General features: G+C 45.0%; 1 protein-coding gene across 3 annotated transcripts; it reads right to left on the bottom strand.

Annotated features, from left to right (window-relative positions):
* Nucleotides 1–1,292: 1,292 nt before the first annotated feature.
* On the bottom strand, nucleotides 1,293–16,004 carry PLIN3 (perilipin 3). 3 transcript variants are annotated; one of them, XM_020971418.2, is made up of 8 exons: nucleotides 15,922–16,004; nucleotides 12,121–12,200; nucleotides 9,631–9,826; nucleotides 9,069–9,151; nucleotides 6,246–6,543; nucleotides 4,328–4,527; nucleotides 3,260–3,379; nucleotides 1,293–2,227 (listed from the first exon to the last, which is right to left on the bottom strand). In XM_020971418.2, the coding sequence occupies exons 2-8, from the start codon at nucleotides 12,181–12,183 to the stop codon at nucleotides 1,862–1,864; spliced, it is 1,326 nt and encodes a 441-aa protein (XP_020827077.1). In that variant the 5' UTR covers nucleotides 12,184–12,200; nucleotides 15,922–16,004; the 3' UTR covers nucleotides 1,293–1,861. The 3 variants fall into 3 exon arrangements, with proteins under 3 accessions (XP_020827077.1, XP_020827079.1, XP_020827078.1); XM_020971420.2 differs by having other exon boundaries at nucleotides 1,293–2,224; XM_020971419.2 differs by having other exon boundaries at nucleotides 15,877–15,964.
* Nucleotides 16,005–16,913: the final 909 nt, after the last annotated feature.

Below are 16,913 nucleotides of genomic sequence, written 5' to 3'. Positions count from 1 at the left end.
CCACCATCCCTCAGTTTTCCAATTCCATAAAGGGACGCATGACTTCAGGCGAAAGTGTAGCCTCCTGTAGTAGGAAGGGAAAGCTGCTCTAAGACCAGCTTGGGCTCCATGCTGTGCTGCCAATTAGCCATCTTTTGTCACTGCCATGACTCCAACCCTGAAGCTGGGACCTCAGTTTCCTTACTTGTCAAATGGGGAAACAGAAGGGAACCACTGCATACTTCACAGAGTTTGATGACCCTTGTCTGAACTAAGTTGCTTGGGGCATCCCAGCCCATGTTATTTAGTATCTGTTTTATTTTCTTTTCTACATGGTTCTAGAAGTTGGGCTCCTTGGCAGTGGGAGTTAGATTTGTTATTATCTCCAGTACCCCAAATGCACTTAATAAATGTATTTGAACTCCCACATTTGTTGGCTGTGTGATGCTGGGCAAAATGCTGGCCTCCTGCGATCCTCAGTTTCCCAATATATAAAATGAGACTTTTTTTTTTTTGGTGAGGCAATTGGGGTTAAGTGACTTGCCCAGAGTCACACAGCTAGTGAGTGTTACATGTCTAAGGCTGGATTAAAATGAGAATCTCAATACTTGCAAGTACCTACTTCACAAGATTAAAGAACACTGTAAATCTTTATCACAGTCAAAAAAAAAATGGGCAGAGGAAGGAAGAGGAAACTATCAAACACAGAAAGCAGACCATTAAGTTGCTTCTGTAATATTGAAATAGCATTAGTGACTCCATTTTGCCTTTATCTACCATTTTGCGAAATTAAGTATCAAAGTCACCTGAATTTGGAGAGGTCACAAGATTACTCCCAAGTGTTCACAAAACAACCCCTTTTTCATTCTCTCCTCAGTGTCTCTTGAGTGTTTCCCAATCCCCTCAACCTCTCCTCATTATCTCCAGCTCCCCTCCTCCAGTAAGAAAAGTGGATTAATCCTTGCATTCTGTTTTTCATTCCCTCCAAATATGTTAAGCAGGTGAAGACCAAAGTTGAGTTCTTGACTACCAAAAGCATTGAACCTGGTTTGTTTTGCAACCACTTGCACTGCTAAATAAATTGTTTGTCTGGATGCTACTCTGTTTCTTTATTTTATTTTATTTGTTTTTGGTTAGGCAATGAGGTTAAGTGACTTGCCCAGGGTCACACTGCTAGTAAGTGTTAAATGTCTCAGGCCAAATTTGAACTCCGGTCCTCCTGAATCCAGGGCTGGTGCTCTATCCACTGTGCCACCTCGCTGCCCCTTGTTTTTTTATTTTAATAATTAACACTTCCCTCTGAGGAACACACATTGTTAAATGCCAGTAAGATTTATTTGAGGCAACAGAGCTTAGTACAAAAAACAAATTATCTACAACATTGGTTGGTGGAGTAGGCAGAGAAACAAAAATGTTATGTCCCCCATTTTCTCCCCACCAAGGACCAGGGAGCTTCCCTCCTACTACTATGGAAGGGTTATTACTAGCTTACTAGCCTCCATACCACCTGGTTCAATGATCATTTCTACAAAGAGTAGGGAAAGGTTCATGGAAAGACAAGTGTGGGTTACTGGTCTCAGTTCAGACACATACGGGTTATTCAGGATTAGGGTCTAGAGAGTCTACTTTCTGTTTAAATCCTGACCCTGGGGATACTAGGGGAAGGTCCATTTCCTCTATCACCTTTTAATGAACCAAGACTGGGGTGAGCCATGGGCAGCTCTGGCCAGCTGGGTTCTTTAAGCTGAGAGAATGATCAGGAAATATTACAACCCCACCTGCCAAGAGACAGGTTTTAAAGACAAATCTAGCTTTCTGAGAAAGAATCTCAGAAACTGGGTTAAAATTCTATCAACCCCTGTCTGCACCATGGCTGGGGTCTCTAGTTGGTTTCCATCTTCTCTGGCGTTTTCTCTGACTCACTAGAGGTCTGCCCAGATGGAAAAAAAGGTCCCACAAGCCACGTAAGGGGTGTGTTGTGAGTGACGTATTCAATCATCTCATCCAGGGATTCTCGGGCCTTGTTGACCCGCTCTCTACTCTGGGTCAGGACGCTACTGGAGAGGTCCTGGAAGGACTGGGCTCCTGAAAAGGTGGCCCGAAGCTCTTCAATCTGGGTATGAGCCTGCTGTACTTTGTCCTGGATGTTGCTAGGAAGGCCTTGGATACTGGATACAAGCTGTAAGCAGTTACTCTGAAGCTGCTGGGTGACATCCCGGAACATGGTGAGGGTACGAGACTCAACCTGCTGAAGGAGAGGGAAGGTAGGGAAAGGTTAGCCCATCAACATTGCTACCCAAAAACTTGAAGGACTGATTTAAAATGGACGTCAGCAAGCTAAGCATGGCTCCCAAGACATCTTGCCCCAGCTTCATAGAGGGGATGCAGGGGTGAGGAACCTGCAGCCTCGAGGCCACATGTGGCCCTTTAGGTCCTCAAGTGTGGCCCTTTGACTGAATCCAAACTTCATGGAAAAACACCACGTATAATACCGGATGTAAACATGTCATGGTTTTGCTGCATTTTCTTTTTTGTCTTTATTAAAAGGTAGAAGTTCTTAACTGTCGTAGTGTTCTGGATTCTTTTGGCACCCTGGGAAAGCCTAACGAACCCTTTCTCAGTCTCATGTTTGAAAAATACAGATGTTTACAAACAAAATCAATTATATTAAAATCATAAATCAGAATGTTTTAAAAAATGCTGATGATAGACCCCAGGTTAAGTATTTCCGGGGCAAAGGAAAAAACAGGCAAGCAGAGGAATCTGACCTTTCTTCAGTAATCAACAAGGGAGACACTGATGACAGAGCAGTGGTATGAAGGATGGAATTGAGGGCATAAGAGAGTGGAAGCAGGAAGATGTGTCCTAGCAGACACTTACAAGAGATGGTGGGGGAGGAATACAATAGGCAGAGGGGAAGGAAGTAAGAGGGCAAAGAACAATAGAAAGTAGAGGTACTAAAAAAGGATTAAGAACCTGTTCTTGTGGGTGGCCCAATGGGCAGCTCCCTGGCACAGTGCATATAGCACCAGGCCTGAAGTCAGGAAAACCCATCTGTGTTAGTTTCAATCGAGCCTCAGACACTTACAAGCTGCATGACCCTGGGCAAGTCACTTTAGCCTGTTTGCCTCTGTTTCCTCATCTGTAAAATGAGCTGGAGAAGGAAATGGCAAACCACTCTAGTATCTTTGCCAAGAAAACCCCAAATGGGGTCATGAAGAGTCAGAAAGGACTGAAAAACTCAACAACGATAACAACAAAAACTTGTGGGTGATCCTACCTCAGGTTTAGCATCACTACAGTCCTTAAGTTCCTTCTGGTTCCAGTTCAGCCACATTTGGTGGAGTTTATCTTGGCCATCAAGCAATTTCTGAACACCACCCTGCTTTACATTTTCAATCTGGAAAAGGGAGAGAGAGAGAGAGAGAGAAGAGGGTGAGAGAATAGAAAGAAAGAAAATTCCCAAGTACAAAACCACTGGGCAACCAGCAGAGAGAAGACAGAATACCTCCTATGTCTGAATAGCCTGAAGACCCTTAGAAAAACACAGCATGATTTCTAAGAAAGTTCCTGGGGAAAATATAAAGAACAGCAACTTCCTAAAGTGAGCAGAACTAGGAGTACATTGTACACAGCAACAGCAACATTGTGTGACGAACAACTACAACAGACTTCTCTTCTCAGCAATGCAGCATTCTAAGACGTTTCCAAGACTCATGATGGAAAATGCTATCCAAAGCCAGAGAAAGAACTACACAGTCTGAATGCAGATTGAAACATACCAATTTCACTTTTTTTCCTTGTTTTTTTCTTTTTGTTCTGTTTTTTCTTTCCCAACATGACTAATGTGGAAATATATTTAACATAACTGTACATGTATAACCTACATCAGACTGCTTGCTGTCTTGGGGAGGGAGAAAAATTTGGACTTCAAAATCTTATAAAAGTGAATGTTGAAAACTATATATGTAATTAGAAAAAAATAAAATACTATTATCTATGGGGGAAAAAAGAATAGCAACTCCTTCACATGCAGGAATCATCAATTCTGGGAGACAAGCCCTAGAGTGATTCTGAGCTACAAAATTATACTATGGACAAGAAGTTCCTTGAGGGCAAGAACTGTTTTTTGCCTCTCTTTGTATTCCCAGTGCTTAGTACGGTGCTTGGTACACAGTAGGCACTTAACAATTTTTTTTTATTAATTAATTGACTGAATAGCCTTCCACATGTGGAAGGGTTAATCTTCCATGATTTGGCTAAAATGATTAATGAAGATGACCTACAGACTTAAATCCATCCTAATACCTATGGTCCACAGGCCCTAGGCTGGGCAGTGAAACCTTACCAAGCTGATGGCCTGAGAAAGCTGTAGGAGGGCCTCTTGGGTAGTCTGCTTGGTCTGCCTCAGTTTACCCAAGGAGTGCTGATAGGCCCGCTGGTGGAGCTTGGAGGACAGGGAGCCCAGGCGAACAAAGTAACCCTGTTGCTCCTTCTGCTGCTGGACAGAGGCCATGTCAAATCCTTCTAGGGAGGTAGCAATCTTAGCTGCAGGGAAGAAGAAAGAAGTTCCACATGAATCAATCAACATGTCTTAAGAACCACTATGAGCTAGGCACTGACAGTCCCTGCTCTCAAGAAGCTCACAATCTAATGAAACAGACCCTCTAACGGGGGAGGCAAAGGATAGCCTCCTCATCTCATGGGGTGAGACCAGATTGCATCACCATTAAGGTGGCTGGAAGGGGAAGGAGAGGTTTTTACACAGTCATCTGAGGCAACTTTAAAAGGTCAACTCAAGCCACCAAGTGCCAGCCCAGTGCTGGGGATACAGAGACACAATCCCTCAGGAGATTCCCTTCTACATGGGGCCATCAGTGTCCCAGACGAGTAAACACAAAGTAGGAATTAAAAGTACCAAAAGTAATTTCAGGATGTGGGAACCCTTATAGTGAGGGATGGTGCGATGATATAACAAAGAAAGTTCTCATGTGCACAGGACATAGTACCTGAAACTATACTTGGAAGTCAGAGAGGGATTCCAAAAAACAGAAAGTAGAAGGGTTGGGGGGGGATGGGGATGGGAGAGACTTTCTCCCCTAGAGCCATTGTTTCAAGCTTCCTGACTTAAGGAGCAGGGCTCACTGCTGATCTACATTCAGAAGCACCAGTGTCTGGTCAGGTCAGAGATTACAGAGAATGTTCCCTGCAGAGACGATAATAAAAGTTAGATAAGCCAATCCTGAGCATGGCTATCAACAGATGGGAAGGTCCAGCTTCTAGCTCCCTCCATCCCTTCCAGAGTTGGGGATGAAGGGTGGGATGGGGGGGGGGCCTATGGTTGTGGAATGTTACATATATGCTGTCATTAAACATATTTCCATTTTTGCTGAACTGCCTTTTCTTTTTTTAGACGTTTTAAATCTTCATAGGAGAGGGTTACATTTGGAAATGAATGACATAAAAAAGGGGGCATCAATAAAAATCAAAATGTAAGCCAACCCTGACTTCTAGGACCAGTTTGCCTAAATAGACATACAATCTCGTATTGGGCACTCCTTAGGTTTCAGTTTCCTTATCTATAAAATAGGGAAGGAAGAAGTTTCTTCTATCAGAATGTATTCCATCTAGTGCCTCCTGGTGTGGAGAGGACCCTGGATCAAGGCAACAGTGTAGGCTTTGGCCAGTATACTACACTGGAAAGGCCCCTCCAGATGCAGAGGGATTTATTAGCAGGAGGAGGAGCCTACCAGGGGATAAGCTTTTGGCTGCAGTAACTCAAAAGCAATCTTGTTAAGCATAGGGAAGAGGTGATCTGTGATGGAAGCAAAACTTCCTTAGGGAAAGTCATATATTCCAGTATCAGCAAGGGAGGGTAGAGTTAAAAGATGGTCACTATGTGGTCAAACAACATAATGTAAGGAGCTTGCCAAAGCCACTGTCAGAGGAACCAAGTCAAAGTGGCCACAGGGAAATCTCAATGAATCATTGTTACAATCCCAGGATTCATTAATAGATGAAAAGAGGAGAGGCAATTTGGAAAAGTCAGCAGTGTCAAGAAAGCCTGAGTTCAAAACGTCTGTTTTAAAGAATTTGCTTGGTACTATTTCTGTAGCTGAAATATAATAAAGATTGCCTGCCTTACCTGTAAAAAAAGAGAGGGAGACATGATAGCCAAAGTTCCTCCCAGGGGCTTTAAGAGCTAAAAAGTGTCTGCTTCACAGCAAGCCACCTAAAGCAAGCTAAGGAAGACAGAAGATCCTTACCTAGCTCTTCATCTGTCATGGGCAGATAGTTGTCAACCCATTCTTCAGATTTTCCTAACACAGTATCCATGCCACTGAGGACCATTTGTCCTACTTTGGATCCCATAACTGTGTTGACACTGCTGGTCACCATCGATTTGGTCATATCTACCCCACTCTGGACGGCTCCTCGGGTCATATCCACAGCCTCGGTCACTCTGCTGGTCATAGCATCCTTGGCACCCAAAACCGTATTGGAGACTGCATCCTTGGCACCAGTCACTTTGGAAGACACGAGTTCCTTAGTATCAGCTATAACCTGGGAGGCAGAGCATGAAGTTTAATATTCCCGACTCAGAGTACCTCTACCACCCAGGCCCAAGTAAAGACAACTAGGCTGCTATAGCTCCTGCTTCCTCAGCATCTACAGCTACTAAAGACCCCAAAGAGAGACTTCTTGCCACCAAAGTCCATGGTATTATCAAAAGGTTCATCATCAGAAATGGATATGGTTTTATTAATAGAAAGGACATTAGATCCATTACCATAATCTCTTGATGCTATACCCTTAAGGACTATGGGGTCCTTCCACTAGAAATCTATGTCATCTTATTTTTCTATTAGAATGGAAGCTCTCGGGGCAGCTAGGTGGCACAGTGGATAGAGCACTGGGACTGGAGTCAGGAGGACCTGAGTTCAAATCTGGCCTCAGACACATCAGATACTTCCTAGCTGTGTGACTGCAGGCAAGTCACTTAACCCCAATTGCCTCACTAAAAAAAAAAAAGTAAGCTCTCTGAGAGCAGGTACAACGTGGCTTTTTCATTTGCATCCTCAGTGGAGCTCTGCCTAGAGTAAGGAAAGGCTTACTAAATGTTTTCTCATTCATTCAGGTCAAATGTTTCTCTGCTAGCTCCATGTGCAAGATAGCCACTGGTGAGAAATCATTGCTTAGACAACCTCATTCCAATGGTTTTCAGCTCTAGTAGGTTACGTTTTAATCTTGTTTACTTTTATAGGTAAACAGCTACTAAGGCAGAATCCTGTAACCAGGAGGTTAGAGCACCATTGACATGCTGCAAGACTAGGTAGGGCCCTGTTCCATTTAGTGTAACTTGAAAGGAAGCCAACAGACAGTGATTCAGTACTAACTATATGCAAGGCATTGTCTTAACTGCTTTATTATCTCATTTCGTCCTCACACCATCAATCTCATTTTACAGTTAAGGAAACTGAGGCAGACAGTGGTTAAATGACTTGCCCAGACTCACACAGGCAGTATGTGTCTGAGGTCATATCTGAACTCAGATCTTCCCGATTTGGGGCCCAGCATTCTTATATAAATATTCATATAAAATGAAGCATAATGATTTACCATGTATAATTGATATACTACTTACCTTCTCAGTGGGTAGGGGAGGGGTAAGGAGGGAGGGAATTTAGAACTAAAATTTAAAAAGAAAAGAATGCCAAAAATAAATAAATAATAATTTTCAAAAAACTGTTAAAAATAAAATGAAGCATAAAACATATGGCAACATACAAAAGGTTATCACATAAAGAGATCTGCAGAATGATGACTGGTATATACACTGCTTCCAACTTGAAATAAATATTTGTGCCATTGCTGCGCCACCTAGTGGTTGCTTTAAATGTTACACAGTTCTCATGGCCCAGTGTGTTTTCACTTGATGCACACCACCCCAAGCATAGCCGGGTCTTGTAGCATAGAAGAAGCTTCTGTCCAAAGTCAAAAAAACAGAAAATTCCAACTGGGAGTTAGGAGCGCCAGGGCTGAATTCCAGGCCTCAACATTAGTTGACTTAAAATCTGTCCCCAGTAAGCACTGATATGCCAGTTGCTTACACAGGAGCACAGAGACAAAGACACAATTTAATACTGTTGGTCCTTGGGAAGGCTACATTTTACTCTGAGGACAGGGAGAGGAGGGAAAAGGAAGCATTTGTAGCCAGAAACAAAGGATGTGTGGGAGAATTAAAGGTAAAAAGATGAGTCAATCGTGATTCCAAATGACTGATAAAGAGTACTGCTCACCTCATGACAGAGATGGCAGACCTAGATAAGGAGTAAGGAGTGTAGTTTCTGGATGTGGCCAACATGAGAACTTGCTTTCCTTGACTGCGTATCTATGAAACAAGGGTTCTGCCTTTCCTTAATAAAAAAAAAAAAAAAAAGAAAATTAAGTTAAATTTAAACTTAAGCATTTAATTTTTTTTAATTAAAAAAAATTTTTTTTATGTTTGTTGAATTGGAGGGAAAAAAAGGAAGTAGGAATCCAAAACAGGTGGGCACATCGGATGGTATTACAGGCAAAGGGGGATGGTCAGTATAAAGGCACAGAAGTAATATTGTACCCTTCAGGGTTGGAGCAAGGAGGCCTAGCAGTTGGCTTGAGTTTAAGAGCTCAAGGGGTAGAGAATGTAGGGCTAAGAAGTTAGAAGAATTTGCATAATATTGTTAGATCAATGCCTTAGAAATATCTGGCAGATGGGTGGAGAACAGATGGGAAAGGAGAGAGAACTGCAATGATCCAGGTGAAAGGTGCAGAGGACTTGAATTGGGGTGAATGGTGTCATGCTATTTAAATCTGTTTTATCTGGCACATAGTATTAAGTCCTTAATAAATGATCTTTCATAATAAATGATCTTTCATCCATCCATTGTCAAATGGGGAGAAACTTAATCTTTCCTTCCAAAGTTGGAGGAAGCCTTCAAGTACTATCCAAGTTCTGGGTTTAAGGCAGAGTTTGAGTTAGAACCTAGCTGTCCCAGCTTCTAGCCCCATGGGTCCAGGGAAGATGGAAAGCAGGGAAACTTATCTACCTTCTCACTTGGTTGCTGAAGAATTGGCAATTTCTCCTCCAGTTTGTCCAGTCCTTTATGAGCATACTCGCTGGCTGATGCAACTGGCAGAGAGTGAGGAAGAAAAAGGTGAGGCCCAGCATTACCAACAAGTCTGAAACTGACGCTAAAAGCGTCCAGTAAAGGCCCCCTTGGATTCTTCCTGGCATGGAGGTGACCTTGGATTCTCAGAAGGTAGGCCCTGCCAGCATTCATCTTCTGAAGGCATTCTAAGCACCAGTTGTCCCAGCCAGCTAAGTTCTGAGAATTACCAGTTTAACCTTGGGCTATTGTGTTTTTTCTCCCCTTTTTGCAGAAACTTTGAAGGCTGAATAGGACACCACCCACCTTGACATGATGAAATCAGATCCCTTAAATAATAAGACCTCACAGGACTTGCTGTAATGTTCTAGTTAACGACATCCTGACATGGTCTAATACCCAAACTGTTAGATTACAACAGAATTAAGTGTGGATTCCTATTTCCCAAGAGGAAGTTGCAATGTTTCTTTCTAATGAGCTTGTCCTCAGGGCTATTACTCACTCTGAGGCTCCAGTTTAGATAGGATCGGCTGGGCCCCACTGACAGCTGCTGCAGCAAGAGTCTTTGCCCCTTGTTCAGCAAGGCCACACACAGACTTGACGTAAGGATGGTTTTCCTTAGTGGACTCATAAGCTGCAGAGACCATGTCGCAGGTGGAACTGACAAGCGGCATACTGACCACCCTGTTGACTACACTCTGACATAGAAAAGAGAAAGGTCAAACTGGCTGTAAATCAAAGCACCATAGTACAGGAGGGAGAGAGAGGGAGAGAGAAAGGAAGGGAGAGAGGGGGAGAAAGAGAGAGGAGAGAAAGGGAGAGAGTGAGAGAGGGGACGAGGAAGAGGGAAGGGGAAAGGGAACTGGAAAGAGAAAGGAGAGAGAAAAAGAGGGAGAGAGAGAGAGAGAGAGAGAAAGAGAGCATAATAGACTTTACTGTAAACTAGGTTCAAAGCTTACCTCAACCACTTACTAGCTGTGTTAACTAGGGGCGGGTCCTTCCTCCCAGTCACCCAGGCCTTTTGCTCTAACTTTCTGACAGTTAGGAAGAGCTTTGCAATGGTTGAAGTTTCCTTTAGAGATCTGGCACTCCCTTCTAGACTTGCCTCACTCAAAAAAAGGTCAACTGTATAAGGGATCTTGGTCAAAGCCCCTCATTTTACAGAAGAAGGAATGGAGGCAAGAGAAGGGAAGGAAACTGTCTGAAGTTAAAGTCAGCATCTAAGCCAAGGCCAGTGATCTTTTTTCCCATACTAGGTTTCTTTCTACTCCCAAATTTCTCCCAATTAACTCCATTTAGTCTTCATTTACACTGTCTTCTTAGTACTTGTGTTTAGACTAGGGAGGAATTACTATAAAATTAAGGCCACTGAATGCATTTTTCTGCCAAGACAAAGTTCACCAAAAGCAAGGATCATCCTATTTCTCTAACCTACCCTTCGCCAGTCTCCTTATACTTGATTTGGGAAAGGAAGGGGCAAAGCATTTATTAAGCATCTACTAGGCAGCTAAGTGGCTCAGTGATAAATCACTAGGCCTAGAGCCAGGAACACCTGAGTTCAAATCTGGCCTCAGACATTTACTAAGCTATGTGACCCTGGAAAAGTCACTTAACCCTGTTTGCCTCAATTTCCTCCTCCGTAAAATGAGCTGGAGAAGGAAAATGGCAAGCTACTCCAGTATCTCTGCCAAGTAAACCCCATGGACAGTATTGGGGTGCTGTGGGCCACAGTCACAAAGAATCAGACATGGCTGAACAACAAATGCGCTAGGCACTGTACATTTGTAAAGTATAAAGAACTTTACAAATATTATCTCCTTTGATCCTCACAATAATCCTGGGAGGTAGATGCTATTATTATCCCCATTTTGTAGTTGAGAAAAGTGAGGCAGACAGAGGTTAAGTAACTTGCCCTGGGATTCCAGCTGGGACTCCTTCCACCCTCTGGCCTGTGTGCCCAGGTCACACAGCCAGCAAGTATCTGAAGCTAGACTTGAACTCACGTCTTCCACACTCCAGTCTTAGTTCGCTATATCCACTGTGCTTTCTAGCTAGATTGGCCCAGCTGCTGCCCCTCACCTAGGATACTCCATCTCCCATCACCTCCCACTGCCTCTACACTGGCTGTCACCCCTACCTAGAATGCTTTCCCCTTCCTCATCTCTGCTTCTTAGCTTCCTTTAGAATTCCATCCAAATCTTACCTTCTCCTGGGATAACCCTCCATCTTGCATGCACCTAGTTATTTACATGTTGTATCCCCCATCAGAATATAAGCTTTTTGAGGGTTAAGGTTTTTTTTTCCCTTTGCCTTCCTTTGTATCCCCCCACACACTTAGCACATAATAAATAAGTGCTTGACGATAACATCTGATATTGGCAGGTTATTCTGTGGCTCTAGGATACCCTGTGACCTCTGAGAACAGCTTCCGTTTCTTAGTTTCAAGCCATCCCTTGTTGCATGTGTAATAGGATTATTTCTCCTCCTCAGGGAAACTCAAAGCAGCTCCATCACACTTTAGGGAATAAGCTTCCTAATATTTCCATTCCCATTTAAGGCAGACTGGAGACCAGGGAAGGCTAACCTGCTAAGCAGAATCAATCATCTACATGGTTATGGTACCTTGAGGTTTTTGAAGCTCTCTCTCCCACAACCCTGTGAGGTAAGGTGTATGGGTATCATACCCATTTTACAGACAGAATGAAGAGGGGAAAGAGGTTGAAAAAGGAGTGACTAAGGTCCTGGAAAGTATAAATAGCCTGGCTGGACTTTGTACTTGGGTCTCCCGACACAGAATCAGGAGCCCCTATTCCATCCCAGCTACCCAAACCATAGTTCCTTTTACTCCTTGATTCTGGTTCCAGGTACCCAGTGAAACACAGCTGGAAATGGAAGCAGACTCCCCTCCCTCCTGCCCTCCATGCTTCCTGTCCAGAAATGTTACCATCTCGGGTCAACGCCACTTTGTACCTGGTTCTCGGGAGGGTCATACCTGCTGCACTGGCTCCCCAGCAGCTGGGCTGCTGGCTCCGCTCTCAATGTCACTGGAAGACATCTTCAGAGTAGAAGGCACTGGAAGCCAAAGACAAACAGTTGCTGCCCTATGGATCTATCAGCTGGCTAAAGTCCAGCACCACGTAGAAGCTGGGCAGAGGTCAGCCCAGCTGGGACTCCTTCTACCCTCTCCCCCTGTTTCTTAAAAGCACCTGGAAACTGGTAGATGTCATCCAAGTGCACCTGACTTCATCAGGTGAGGCCCTGGCTTAAGAACTAGGGCACAGCTATGGCTCTCACACACTCCAAAGACTGACTTAAGCAAGACTTCCAGAAGCATGAGCATGATGATATAACCCAATAAAGTGGCTTCCTTCTAGGTGGGTGGACACAGCTTAACTAGCTAGCTCTCCAAACAGAGCCACCCCAAAAAGGAGCCAGTGGGAACAACTCCCACTTCCAAAGCACAAGTAACCAATACATTCCCATTGGATTTTTACCATCTATCCCATAAGGTAGATGACACAAGCAGTGGCCTCTACTTTATCAAGAAATAGAGGCGTATTGTCCAGAGTCACATGGCCAATAATTAGCTGAGGCAGGATTTGAACTATGGTCCTAAGGCCTGCTCTCAGAGGGGACTTGATGTTGAGTCTGCTCAGATGAAGATGACGTTGTTCCTCTGGCTCCTCATCCCGCCCCAGGGTAAAGGCCTGGTTTCTCCAGGTAGGAAGGATGGCATCTTTCTTTAGCCTAAAGGCACAGGTTCAGATCAATTAAAAAGAAACTCACCCCCACCCCCACTTCTGTCTCTTTGCTGGGTACCAATCCACGGTAGGCTACTTGGGTGCCATATTACCATAACAGGTAATTTAAAGGTGTTTCTTGTATCTGAACGTTCCCTTTGAACATGGAAGGCACAGCCTGACTCTTCCCTCAAGGGCTCCTGCCCAGATAAGAATGAATTAAGGACAGGAATCCTATCTGAGAAGGGCTCTAATTTGGCTCCTGCCTCAGATCCCATTGTTTCAAAGATGGCACTTCTATGGGGGTGGTAGGACCCCCCACACACACACACACAGAGGAAAGGGGAATGAGGAGTGGAGAAGGGAACTGTATGTTCAATGAGGTACTACCTTCTATCTGTAGTACCAACTAGGGCTGGCTTGATCAACTAATACCTGCACAACTGGTACTACGTGGAGCTGCAGAAAGGTCAGCTGTATGAAGGAGGTCTGGCAAAGTGTAATGCATTTGCCAAGTGCCCCTTGGTTGGCTGGTTATACCAAGAGCTGGGCATGATCTCAGGGGAGACTGTGAGGTGGAGGAAGAGAAGGTTAAGACCCAGGCTTGGGAAGGGTGCATGTGCCATGTCCACATCAGAGGAGATCACAGATTCAGTGAACTACTGAGGTAATGCCCAAGTCATGGCCCATATCCAACCTTCATCTGTGCGTACGCCTATAAACCCTCTATGATTTGCCAATAATAACAATAACAGTGCCCAAAATTTGGAGTCAGAGGATCTGGGTTCAAATCTTGTCTAGTGCTTATTACCTGAGTGACCTTGTGGGCCTTAGTTTCCTCATCTGTAAACTAAAGGGATTTCTTCCAGTACTCCTATGGTAGGAACGAAGGGACCCTTTGTCAATTTTTATTCTCTCTGACTCATCTCTCCACTTTCCTGATTCAGAAGCCAGATCAGCATTCTTTGGGTCACTACCCCATTCCCCAGGCTCAACTACATCCTGTTGCAGGTCAATCCACCCAGAAAGGAATTCAATTCAAGCAATTATTAAGAGGATGGAGAAACTTGAAGTGATAGATCAACCACGGGCTAAATAAACCTTATATTTTTTGACTAGTTACCTACATAGTAACTTGGGTCTGTGGGCAGAATGATTCAAATTATAGCCTCTGTATGTGTGTTAAGGGGTGGGGGGAAAGAGGAAGAGGAAAAAGGTGGTGGTTCCACCAGCTGGTCCTGAGCTCTAAGATTTATGGGTATCAGCCCCACCTCCCCCATCCCTATTGGAAGTAAAGGGGGGGGGGGAACCTGCCCTTCCCCAATAGGCTGTGAATAAGACTAGTGACCCTTCCCTGTTAAAGGGGAGCTGTTACAACTAATTTTGACAGGCTACAAATATGTCTGGATTTGGGAAGAGGAGAGGAGACTTTTATTTGGACTCATAGTTAGTTGAAGAGAAACTCTAGAATGCTTTTGGTTGGAAACACTGTTTTGACCACTGAGGTCAGTGGTTCTCTAACCAAGATCTCAGTTATAAAAGGAAACAGAGAGGCCTGTATGGCTTAGGACAGTCTTCAACAAAGGTCCTTCACTCAAGCAAATGAAGGCTTCTAGAACCAATACTAAGGACAGCTAGGTGGCTCAGTGGATAGAGTGCCAGGCCTGGAGTCATATCTTCCTGAGTTCAAATTTAGCCTCAGACACTCACTAGCTGTGTGACCGTGGGCAAGTCATTTAAACCTGTTTGCCTCAGTTTCCTCATCTGTAAAATGAGCTGGAGAAGGAAATGGCAAACTGCCCCAGCACCTTTACTAAGAAAACCCCAAAAGGGGTCAGACACGGCTGAACAACAACAACAACAGAACCTATACTGGACCCTTGACTTAAGGCTAAAACAGTCTCTGGAGGTGCCTTAAAAAGCCTTTAGAAGACCAGAAATTGTCTAATTCATCTCTTTTGTTTTGCAGATGAAAAAGAGAAGGCCAAGACAGTGTGACTTGCCCAAGGGGCAGACCACACAACTGATATGTAGGCTGGGACTTGAATCCAGGTGGCTGAACTCCAAATCCCATTCTTTCTACTACAGCAAGGTGACTCCAGACTTGTGAAGGTCATCTAGCCCCAGCCCCTTCTTATTGGAGAAGCCCTCCATAAAACCTTAGTGAGGCCCTAAAATATTCGGCCTCAAGGGGGCCTGGTGCCTCGCTAATACTCCATCCTGTATCTTCTGGGATGGCTCACACCGGTTGGGACTTAACTCTGCTTAATTCCACCCTTCAGCAGTTGAATAGGAATGAAACCACCACCCTAGAAGCACCCGATAATGGATGAAGAGTGGGGGAAATAAGAGGGGTCATCAAGACCCTCCATACCCTCCTTCAAGCCCCAGGTGAAGGCTTGCCCTCCAATACTGGACTTAGGAAAGGCAGTGAGACAGCTTAGAAAGAATGCAGGCCACCACTGAGGTGGAGAAGTCATGGCCCCTTGGTCCTTCTTGCCCTCCTTTCTCATAAGGAGCCAGGGGAAATCAACAGGCAGGCTCAAGGGGAAAATGTCTATTTCCTTGGTAGGGCCCTCACCTCAAAGTTGGCACTGAAGGCCATAAACAATAGGAGAGATGATAAATTGCCCAGGGGGCTGGTTTCATAGCATTCTCAACAATGTACTATGCATCTCGCCCACTTTTACCCAGGAAACTGGGATGGAGAAACGGCCTCCCAGCCACACGCTCAACAGAGGGGGGGAGGGGACAGGTGCAGGAGCACCTAGGAAAGGCAAAACAGGGATGGGGGTGGCGATAGTAGGTTGGCCTGTGGCTCACGCGTGCTTTTTGCACTAGGCAAAAAATAGGCAAGCAGGGCATCCACAAAGAAAGCCACGTCCTACATCAACGACCGACCTTTCACCCAAATACACAGACACCCAAAAAATAAGCCACGCCTGGCATGGAAGGCAAACTAGACCCCTCCTCCACCTTCTGGGACTCACAGTCCACATTTCGCTTACCCCAGGGAAACGTTGGTTCGACGTCGATCGCTAACTACTACTCACCCCGAGAAATAGCAAAGAGATAGAGAGGGAATTCTGCAAAATCAACTCGGAACAATCGGAACTCCAACTTGTACAGATCACGAGCGGAGGGACTTTTAAAGTAGTCCTGGAGGAGACGCCTGATAGACAGGCCCCATGAGCGAATCTGGAATCAGGGCCTTCCCCACGCCAACCAATGGGGAGTTCGGGGCTGGCTACAATGTTGCAACTTGTGGGAGTAGTGGCAGCTCTGTCCCGAGGATCGGGGACTGACTGGCCCTGGGTGGGTGGGGCGGGGCGGGGCGGGGCAGGTTAGGTTGAGGATGGGGGAGCATTATTTCGGAGCACCAGAGCATGCTTTCAGTGATCCCTTAGTAGGTTTTGTCTGGCCGGCAGCCTGGTCTGACTTGGGGAGGGGAGCATATTGCCTCCCCTGCCCCGTGCCTCGGCTTCCCTTCTGTGGCCCGCCAGAGAGTGCCAGTACTAGCTTCTCCAACCGACAGAAGGCCGTAGGCGGCCTTCAGGCTTAGCTACCAAACGTTGCTCGTACGTTGCCCGTACGTTTTCAATCGCAGCCCGGGCCAGTGCTTCCGCGGCTACTTCGCCCCTGTCCTCCATATGGCCTTCTGGTCAGCTGGCATGTTTGGGGAAAGGTGAATGACCGAGTGTGGAGCGATGTAATATTGTATATTCATTCATCTCTGTTGGCGGCTTATTCCACTACTAGACTGTAAGCAGGGGCTAGATCTTAGTTAAACTGCATCACTACCCTCTCTCCTCCATCTGCCTCCCCAGACAACGTGGTACATAAGGTTCTGCCCACAATAGGTGTTCAATAAATGTTAATGATGAGGTTGCCCTAGTGGAGGGAGAGAAAGAAGCAGTCCGAGTTGCTTTGCAACTTACTCCCTAAGCAATAATAACAACCAGCATTTACATTTAAGACTTGCATAGTATCCCTAGGTGCTCCGGGGATACAAAAAAAAAAAGAAGAAAAAGAAAAAAGAAAAAAA

Source organism: Phascolarctos cinereus, unplaced genomic scaffold (assembly GCF_003287225.1).
Source record: "Phascolarctos cinereus isolate Bilbo 61053 unplaced genomic scaffold, phaCin_HiC Scaffold_4;HRSCAF=312, whole genome shotgun sequence".
NCBI classification, from domain to species: domain Eukaryota; kingdom Metazoa; phylum Chordata; class Mammalia; order Diprotodontia; family Phascolarctidae; genus Phascolarctos; species Phascolarctos cinereus.
Note: the sequence above shows the minus strand (reverse complement) of the source record. Positions and strands in the feature narration are given on the sequence as shown.

Bases quoted from the DNA above. Each gene is read 5' to 3' on its own strand.
- PLIN3 (XM_020971418.2), bottom strand. From the start codon at position 12,183: ATGTCTTCCAGTGACATTGAGAGCGGAGCCAGCAGCCCAGCTGCTGGG. The intron at 4,528-6,245 runs GTAAGGATCTTC...TCTTCCCTGCAG, and splicing joins CATGACAGATGAAGAGCTAG to CTAAGATTGCTACCTCCCTA. The intron at 2,228-3,259 runs GTAGGATCACCC...CCTCTCCTTCAG, and splicing joins GTAGTGATGCTAAACCTGAG to CAGGTTGAGTCTCGTACCCT.